A 10,180-nucleotide genomic window follows, 5' to 3' on the forward strand; every position below is an offset into this window, starting at 1 on the left:
ACCCCCTCCCGCCCGCTCCCTCCGTTTTGTTCTCGGCCCATTCTTCACTCATTTTAGGTCCTTCTTTGTCACACCCCTCGCGCCGCGCGCGCCCCCTCGGGCCATTGAGTCGCCTCCAAGACCGACAAAGTTTCCTGTTTTTTATGTCTCCTATATTGACACACACATTCCAGAGGTGTGACGCGGCCTGCTGCTTCCCATGGCCTAGGGACGCAGCAACTCGTCTACACTGCATTTGAAAATCACAACTCAGCAAGTGTTTGTGCTACTGTTCTATGGTAATACTGGTTGCAGGACGGAAACGTGCTCTACGGGTGCGCGTTAGAAACTTCAGTTTACGAATGTCATACACTTGGGTGTGACGGTCGTACCTTGGTTTACCAGGACGCACGTTGTGCGAGGGGCCGACGACTACAATTTTAAGGGAGACACACGAAGTGACGATGTACACCTAGAGTACACGCCCGGAGTTCACCAGGAGTACATCCGGAGTAGTGCTGTGCGAATGTTCGAAAACGAATCGAATCGAAGCCGAATCACAACGATTCGACACCGAAAGGTTCGAAATTTCGAATCGATCACGATTCGCCACCGAATCTTCCCGGTTAAGCGTGCACGAGCCGCTTGAGAGCGCCCTGGCAATGAGACGTAAGTTTTTCATCCGAAGACGAAGCACAGACACGACGGACATTTTTTCTTCATCGTGAGACGTAAAGAAAGCGGGGGAGGGGGCAAAATTGGATTCGATTCGATTCGTTTGCGAATTAGGAAAGACTCGATTCGATTCGGATTATTTTTTTTTTTTTGGTTTTTTTTTTTTTCGGCTTCGATTCGAAGAAAATTTGAAGAGATTCGGTTCGATTTAATTCGAACCAAAATACTCGATTCACACAGCACTAGCCCGGAGTATATGCGGAATACAGCCCGATTACTTTGAGCCCGGGACACGGGGGTAGCACACCAGTTGTCGACCACGTCTAATTGGGCGCCCGGTCCGGGGCGCCTACGGAACGCTGTATAGGCAACCAGTCTGCACTGCCGTTGGGCGCATTGCCTATCCTGTTCTCGTAGGCGCCCGGTCGAATGCTATCGGGAGGTCACTTCGGTATTTTACCGCCATTCGGAAACTTGAGGGATTCGATCCCACCCTATGTTGTATCAGGGTATCAGTTTTGTGAAAAAATTTCAAGTTATTTTCGATGCTGTGCATAGTCTGTGCTTGAACTAAAATGTTGTTATTTGCATTTCAGGAATGTCGCAGAGGATGCACGGAACCCATCATGTGACTTGTAAGTATTTCGACAAAATACCGTCACGTGGGATTGCATCTCCCTCGCCCAGTAGTCTTTCGTGTATACTACCAGAAATTCCCCCCATGCTCCTTCAGTGTCACTCCCTGGCTTTTTTTTTCTTTTTTTAGTCACCAAAGTTTGGGCATTAGGTTTGGGCATAGAGACCGCAAACTCCATGGATCTATTCTTTTTACCCTCTACAGTCTGCGCCCCCTCTCTTACGCCCCACATTTTCTCTACTCTAAACCTGCCAAGGGAGTCTTTCCGAGGTGAATGTAGCGGCATCAATCGGCTCAGATATAACAAAGACGGTGGAAAAGGCTCCCTTCCTGAACTCACCGGAGGGACGGGCACAGATGCCAGGCGGGGAGCTCAAACACCGCCTTGCCAAAACGTTTCATTTTAATACCTCCGCCTTTCATATCTGTGTCTACTCAAGCCGCCGCCGCCGCGTCAGGTCTCGCCATCACGTCTTTTATTGCCGATCCCAAAAGGCTCTCCGCGCCGCGGGGGCGCGCGGCAGTAGTAGCAACAGCGGCTCCCTGCCTCTAGGAATTTCACAATTGGCTGCAGGGACGCTCTCGGGGTGAGGGCCCGGGGAAAAAGGAACTGAGGAGAGAGGGGGTGGAGGAGGGCGGGAGGGTCGTGGAGGGGAGGGCGCGCCGTGTGGCAAGTTTAGGGGCTCGGGGGGATATTGGTAGCGCCTGAGGAGGATCCAGTGCAGCGACACGCGAGACTCGCGACGCCAGGCTCGCGTACACTGCTGTGTCGCAGCCCGGGCGCGCGGCTCGGCTTGGCACGTAGCCGGGGCGCCGCCGTTGACGGGCGGACGCCGCGGGCCCGGCCCCTTAAGTGTGATGTCTCGCGCTTCGCCCCGCCCCACCGCGCCGCGCCGCGCCCTCTGGACGCCCTCAGCTCAGCTCAGCCCCGCCCCGCCGCTCATCCTCCGCCACGCCGCCCCGCTCTATAAAAATGATCCCGTAATTACAGCGGGAGGCTTGCCATTTTTGCGCGCATAAAACGCTCTGCCCCCTTCACTCTCTCTCTCTCTCTCTCTCCCTCTCTCTCTCTCTCTCTCTCTCTATCTCTCTCTTGAATCCCCCTCCGGCTCCCCTCTCTCTATTCGGATTGACGCGCGCCGTTTCAGGGTTGGGCGAACAAGCTGCAGAAGATGATGAGTGCAGTTATGCCAGCGAGAGAAGGGCGCTGTGCGAGTGAGTGTGTGTGTGCGGGAGGCTGGGGGCGCCACAAAGTTGGACAGTGCGAAACGCTCTCCGCTCTCAGTGGGTTGAAAGGCATCATTCTGACGAACCACTCGTCGTGGAGTGTGAGAAGCAATGTGTGTGTGGGTGTGTGCGAGCGTCAGGGAGGCAGCATGCTGCAGCAGGGAACGCGAAGCAGTGAGTGAGGGAGCGAGAGAGGAAGGAGAGAGACAGAGTGGTGGAGAGCGTAAAGGGGCGAGGTACGTACCTCTCCCAGGTGCTTGAAGGGTCATCTAGCCATCCTCTTCCCCCCCTTGCCCCTTTCTTTCTTTCTGTCAGTTCGTCTCTCTGTGTGTCCGCCTTGTTCTGTGTTTCTCGAGCTTTCGTACACACACCTTTCTTCTACGTTTTGCCTCACACTTTCATTTCCTCTTTACCACCATCCTACCCTACCCTCTCCGTCTTCCGCGAGAGGCGCTTTTCTTTTCATCTCTTTTCCATGTATTTTTCCCCACCTGGGTTTTTCTCTCCGAGCCCGTTTTTCACACTTACCTCATCTTCTCCCACGTTCATGCCATACAGTGGCAGTCCCATTCGTTTTACAGACCTTTCCCTTTCTCTCTTTTTTTGAGACGCTCACCCTTTTCTCTTCTTCTTCTTTACCTCGCACACTTTCGCCTTCTCGTTTATTTCTCTGTGTTCATCCTTCGAACAAGTGTGTCTTATAACTCACAATATCTTCCGCTCGGGGTCACACTTTTAGAGCAGCTACAAATACCAGGCACTTGTGTGTGCATCAGACCTCGTGACTGCTCGGTGTCACGCGATCTGTTATGGACGGGGCACGGAGGTTTTGTCACGGTTGGACCTAAGTAGACTTTAAGTCCGAGGAGGGGGGGGGCGGGTTTGGGTAAAGAGACGAACTATTCACAATTTTGTTAACTCTTAAAGCAGTTCGTGGCCAGAAAGAGTCCCTGTTTTGGGCTGTGACAGACAGCACTCGCCGTAGAAAGTGCAAAGATATATAATCATAAATAAGATTTTTTAAACATTCCCATCGCTGCCAAAAGATATTAGTATAGAAATCACGTGAAATTACTTCATCTTTAGGAAAATACAACTTTCAAATTTTTATTCAGGCCTACCCGCAGCTAAAGTGAGAAGATAATTATTCTCTCAATACTCCAGGGGGAAAAAAATCTGGCAACTCTTGGATTTAGTTGTCTAGTAAAGTGGTGATCGCGCCGAAACATGCGGCACTACAACACAAGATGCTCATACGGCGTCCCGCCCCGCCCAGCCCTAACTGCTCCCAGGCTGTGTTCACGGAGCCGCGTGCCTCCCACCTTGCCACCCTCCCGCGGCGATGCCTTGTAAAGTACCCAAGTTTCGCTCGTTCAAAGTCACCGGGCGACAAAAAGTATTTCGATCGATCAGGGCCTATCAGCCTGCTTGGAACATGTCGAGGCTGCTAGGCGGGGCGGGCGTTGCGAGACGGGGAGCTGTAGGAGATGGACGGCGTCTACTATTTCGATGAAGTCGCCCCTAAATCTCAGCCGAGCCTGATGTCGGGGGGAAATAATTATTGAATCGACCTTCCCCAATCCAAAGGGGTTCGATGTACTTCGCTACTGAACTTCTTTGTTTCTCAGTGCCTTCATATTGAGACCACCTACTTGCACTGTAAATTCCCGTTTGCCAGTATTTCGGTGCTCTGTTCTGAATGAATTTGGTGTACCTTTCAAAAATACCAAACTTTTGTTATTTTGCACGACAGATTTTGGCATACAAAGCGGCAACAAACGCCAACTTTTTGCATTCAAATAGGCTAACTTCAATTTCAATTTTTGAGAGGAATGCCCGAGTGATGAATGCCAACCTGTCGCATTGATGGACGACAAAAATTGGCATTTATAAAATGCGACCACTAAGTTTTAAGTGTAACCACATTGACTTTCAAGATACTTGGGCCTTTGATTTCTTTTATCGTCAATTCCTCTTTCACAATTTTCTTCTTGAGAAGTGCGCCCGGGCCAATTATCTTGCATTTTAACCTTTGGCTCGGGCGGCCGCACCCGCCGCGACGGGCCACGTCCGGGTCCAGGCCCCCGGGGCGGCGCTGCCAGGCGACAGCCGCAGCTAGAGAGGGTATTGCGCGTTTTATTTTTCTGACGTTCGTATCGACCGATTGGAAGGCTGCCTCCCGACTTGGGGCGCGGCGTGGTGTCGCCCGGGGCGGTGTTGGCCCGTTTCCACGTTGGCTGCCGCTGCTGGCCGATGATCGCCGTGGGCCATCAGAGACGAACGCGTCTCGCTGCAGGCCTCGCTGCAGGCCACTGCAGAGAGGGCGACCTGCAACGCGACCGACACGAGACGAGCTTGCGCCTTGCGCTCGTATACACTGCTCGTCGTGACGTTAGAACCTAAACACGCAGTCATGCGCAGTTTCAACCAGAATACATGATTGTATCGTTGAAACCCCTCTGTAGTATGTACTTCTTGGTCGGGAAGCTACAACTGTGCTTGTAAACCTTATCTCTAACCGGCCAATGCAGAGAAAGGAAAACATCAATTTTAACCACGATATTTTCTGCAAGTTTAACAAGGGTCCACGCTACAGAACTTCCATACAAGACCCTCCGTCATAAATGAGTGCGTGGACACAGGCTGCGTCCGTGATTCCGTGGTCCCACACTGTTATAAATGTGAGGTTTTGCCATAACCACTCGACTCGTGCTCCCTCCCCTTATTTTACGACTCTCGAACAAAAGCCCAGCCCAGCGGCGGGCCCCCCTGCGGTGGAGGCGTGAGGGTGGTGGTGCTCGTGGTGCCCATAGACCCGGCCTCCCGGCCACCTCTCCCCGCCCCGTCAAACGTTCCCGCCGCTACGCCAAGCCGGCCTCTCGTCCAATGACGCCCGTGTCGCCCGCGCGCGAGTGGTAAGCCGCGGGGGTTTTATTATTTACGCCGCTGCAGGTGGTTCATTACCAAAGCGCCTTTGTTAAGGCTGCTGTATGGCTTTGCGTTTACTCTCCTCTACAAAACCACGGATTTTCATGATTTCCAAGAGAGTCTTCGTTTTTTTCTTCATTCTGTTTTTTTCGCCTGATTCCCTTTCTACTACACATATATCCAACTTTCTGTGATGAGTGGCCTTTTCTCTCCATTGCTCGTCTTTGAGACATCAAGTTATTGATACCAGCCGCTCCCGTATCCTCGTCTAGCCGCCCCCCGCCCTGCACCCTCCTCGCTGCCCCGCCGGCACCGCCGCCCCCCGCCGCTCGCGCACGCTGCGGTGACGTTCTGCAATGGCGGGGCGCGTCGCACTGCGTCTCCATCTGTTCTATTGCCAGCGAAAGTTCGCTGTTCCCATTGCCTTCGGGCGGAGTCGAAACTACCCCGGCGGCCGGGCCGGAGAGTGAATGGGGGGTGGGGGTGGGGGGCAGTTTAAATGGTCTCCATGGTGTACTTAGTCACGACGATCAACCACCCCTCCAGCCTTATTCCTCCCCCATTTCTCTCTTCCCTACTGCAGCTGTGAATAATTCTATGATCCATTTCTGTGTTTCTTTCTCCTGTGGGGGGTGGAAAGAGACCAAAGGGGTTGGCACAACTTTTGCAGTCATCAACCCTACTTGCAATCCGCGCGCGTGCAATCCTGCGAAAATCCACCCCAATCGTGTGAAAATCCTACCGCAATCCATGTATTCCTGCAATCATGTGTACCAAAAGTGAGAGTTTTTGCGGCCCCTTCTGCTGGTTTAAACGTTGTGTGGTGTGTTGCAGGGGTGGACCAGGCCTAAGATGGGTTGGCTGCTGGCGGCGCTGCTGGTTGCTGTGATGCTGTGCGTTGGCCGCGGCGCCGCCAACTCCGACGCCAAGAGGCTCTACGACGACCTGCTCAGCAACTACAACAGGCTCATCCGACCGGTCGGCAACAACTCGGACCGGCTCACCGTGCGCATGGGCTTGAGGCTGTCGCAGCTCATAGAAGTGGTGAGTGCATCCAATGTGTTCCCTGACTGCCATTCTGAAAACGAATAATTTGTTCTACCACTAACTTGAATTTATGTATGAACTGGAAGAGTGTAAACATTTTAACCTGTATACAAACACCAACCACACACGCGTAACGAACTTTTTTGAGTAGAATTCCAAACTCCAAACGTAATTGTTGAGATAGACATCTCGTCAGTAATATACAGTACATACATGTCACCTGCAGGTACTTTATTAACGAGTTTCAGATTCCAAGATTCTATAGCTATAGCCGTTCCACAGCTTTTGATCCGTTTACTAGCCTAAGATTTTACTTAAGCTTATTCATGCATGTTCACAGATTTACATCTACCTACATATCTCTTTTGATTATAAATGTACAGTTTTCCTTTGCCCCCCCCCCTTCTTTCCCCTTTGTTGCTGGCAAGACTGTAGCCTTGTCGAGGAGAGGCACCTGTTCGCTCTCCCCCGGGAGATGTGTACGCCGTGAGAGTGTTGCGCCGCAGAGGGGTTGACAAAAAGGAAAAGCAGAAGAGAAAGACAAGGACAGAAGAGATTTCTTGGAGATTTGTAATATTTTTTTGCTGTCAACTGGGCCTGCGCTGCCTGTCGTGTGCGTTGTGAATCCCCGTCGAGCAGCCCCCTGCTTTAAGTATATAATGCGGACGAGTTTGGCTGCAAAGAGGAGCCCGGCCGCCGGTGCTGCTGCCAGAGATGGCTTTGGCTTTGGCGGGGCTTGTTGAAACCCGAGAGCCACATAAATCGATGACGACGAAGTCGTGGCGAAACCTCGGCGAGCAAGCCGTGCGGCAGGGATAGAGACAGGCAAGCCGCCGCCGGGGCGCGCGGAGCAAGGCGGCGGACTTGTCAACCCTCATCGAAACTGTTGACCGACAGGAAACCTTTCAGCGCGGCGCTGCTGCGTGTTGTTCTGGGGCTGGGCCACTGCAGAGACAAACAAGCGCCGCGGCGGTGGCGGGTTGGACGCGCTGGGCCCCCCTCTGCAGCAGCAGCGGCAGCAGCAGTGCCTGCTGCTGTCGCCGTGTCCGTCTAGAGGAGAGGCCATTGTTTCTGCCGCTAATGAAAAGCAAACAGTTGTCGCAATATTTGCCGAGACGTGATTGAGGTGCGGCCTCCTGCTTACCTCGCTCCTTCACCTCTCTCCCCGTGCTGGCGCTGCTGCTCCACCCCTTCTCTGCACCCACCCCCCTTTCTCTTCAACACTCCCTCTTCACCATCTCCCTGTTTACGCGACCAGTAGGGTGGACGCTGCCCCCCCCCTACCTTTTTTTTCTTTTTGCCTTTGCTTGCTCCGCTACTACCGCTCCCTTGCTCCTTATTTGCAGCGTGCGGGACGGATGGAGTAAGAGTTCAACTTAAGCCGGATTAAAGGTCCACCTTCCCGGCGGCTCGGACTCGCTCAGCTGCCGGGCTCGGAGGCGCGTTCTCACGCTGCGCGAGCTTTACAGGGAATCAATGCAGGAAGACGCTGATCGAGGGGTAGACTACTTGGGTATTTCCATGTACACACTGAAAAAATATTCAAGATATTCCAAGAATATTCCAGATACTCCAAAAGTATTCCAGATATTCCACTGAAATTCTTCCGATATTCCACTGAAATTCTTCCGATATTCCACGAAAAATTTCCAATTATTCCAAGTCCAGATATTTCAAAAGTCTTCCAATTATTGCAAAAGTATTCCAGATATATTCCATAAATATTCCACTAAATATTTTAGATAGTCCATGTACACCTAAAATTTGAGTGGTTGACCCCTCGACTTTATATGCATTTTCACTTGCTACCCGTCTGCGTGTGACAGCAAGTAGTGATTACTGAGCCGAGCTAAGCGCGTCCGGCTGACTCGTAACGCGACCCGTGGACCTCTCGCCCGTCCCAGTCCCATCCGCCACATCCATCCACGTGTCGACTGGATCGGATACACGTGTACCGCGGCGCGTGCCGGTCGGCTTGTTGCCAAGCACCTCCCGCTGTCACCTGCAGATGCACACACAACATGCATACAACCCATCACGATGCGTGCACCCTTTCAGTCGTTCACCGCACCCAGAAAACTAAGCTCTTGGACCAAGTTCATTGAACTACTTGTTCATTGATTTTTCGAGTACATACACTGATAAACTAAGTGTTCAACTGCTCAACACTTGTAAGTGTGGAACTGCAAGTTGAATACTTGCAAGTGTGCAACTGCAAGTTAAATACTTGCAAGTGTGCAACTCCTCGGTTGCACACTTCCTTAGATTGGACGCTTACTGTGTAACTCCTCGGTTGCACACTTCCTTAGATTGGACGCTTACTGTGTAGGAAGTGTTCAACCGAGGAGTTGCACACTTGCAAGTATTTAACTTGCAGTTGCACACTTGCAAGTATCTAACATACAGTTGCACACTTAGAAGTGTTGAGCAGTTGAACACTTAGTTTATCAGTGTACCATTTGAGTCAAGACATATGGACTTGAAGAATCAAGGATCAAGTGCAATGGATTTGGTCCCAAAACTCTCAGTTTTTTTTACTTTACTTTCTCCTTTTGTTGGACAGCCACTTTGTAACGACTTTCTTTCCTCCGTTTTCTGTTGCAGAATCTGAAGAACCAGATCATGACGACCAACATGTGGGTGGAGCAGGTGAGTTTGGCGTGCACCTGGTGGCCCCGAGGGGAGCAGGGCGACACGACACCCCGGGCGGGGCGGAGGCCGGGCGGGGCCGCGACCCGTGCGCAGCCGTCCTTTAATATTCTGCCGCCTTTATCTCTGTCGCCCTCTTTGTACCCTTCCCTTCCGAGACGGGAAGATTAAATTACGACTATAAGATTAAATCACGGGTCCGGAGCCAGAGCCTCGGTGGGGCGTGGCGGCGCAGCAGACTGCGGCAGCGCAACGCACGACTGGCGCGCGCATTCTTCAGCCGCTCACAGGGTTTTTTCCCCCTTTTTGGGGGGGGGGGGGAAGTGTAAAAGAAGGGAGGGCACTTTCCACTCATCACTTATGCTTGTTGTGTCACGTGGCATGCCCGACAGACGCGATGCGATACACCCAGAAAAGCAGAAATTTGATTGAAAATTGAGTTCTTTTTTCTTTTTCTTTTTTTTTTAACAAAAGTCACCTTGCAGTGTGAGCTCCATTTCGTCTTGCTCTCATATTAAATCATAGGCACCAAAACAATAAATGAGCCGCAAGAAACGTGTTATTGGAGTATGCACTTGATTGAAGTTCTTATTGCATTTTTGGGTGTGCCTCCCAGAGAAATGAAGAATTAGATTTTAACAGGGTAGGCCGAGGGGGGTGGGGGGCAGAAGCAGCCACTCGCTGTACCCAATCACGGTGCCCCGCGTGTTGAATTCGATGAGCGGGCGGATGAGAGACGACTGGCCCACTAGCCCCGCCCGGCGAGGCCAATACTCCGACAGACGGGTCCGCTTTTGACGAGTCAATTTGCATCAGGCGCAAGGCTCTGCTTTACTTAGCACAGAGACTCTTGTGCAAACTTCGTTACACTCAGTGCGACAAAAGCTGTGTTTGCCTTGGGAGTAAAATAAAACAAAAGCATCATTATGAGACGTACATCCGCGCGCGCGCCGCGCCCAAAAGTCGACGCCGCGGCCGCCTAGTCAATGTCATAAAGTTCGGTGGGAGCGAAAAGCGGTGGGGTTGCCCCCCCCCCCC

The 10,180-nt window shown here is 52.2% G+C and overlaps 1 protein-coding gene across 1 annotated transcript in view; it reads left to right on the top strand.

Moving 5' to 3' along the window:
* Positions 1-10,180, top strand: part of LOC113214515 (acetylcholine receptor subunit alpha-like 1) — a gene marked incomplete at its 3' end in the record, with an annotated part of 208,277 nt that overhangs the window by 186,982 nt on the left and 11,115 nt on the right. Inside the window, 3 exon segments of the mRNA XM_052270991.1 lie at positions 1,251-1,289; positions 6,281-6,490; positions 9,098-9,142. Coding sequence (XP_052126951.1) covers positions 6,299-6,490; positions 9,098-9,142 — 237 coding nt within the window.

Source organism: Frankliniella occidentalis, unplaced genomic scaffold (genome assembly GCF_000697945.3).
Source record: "Frankliniella occidentalis isolate FOCC.00 unplaced genomic scaffold, Focc_3.1 Scaffold145, whole genome shotgun sequence".
NCBI lineage: Eukaryota > Metazoa > Arthropoda > Insecta > Thysanoptera > Thripidae > Frankliniella > Frankliniella occidentalis.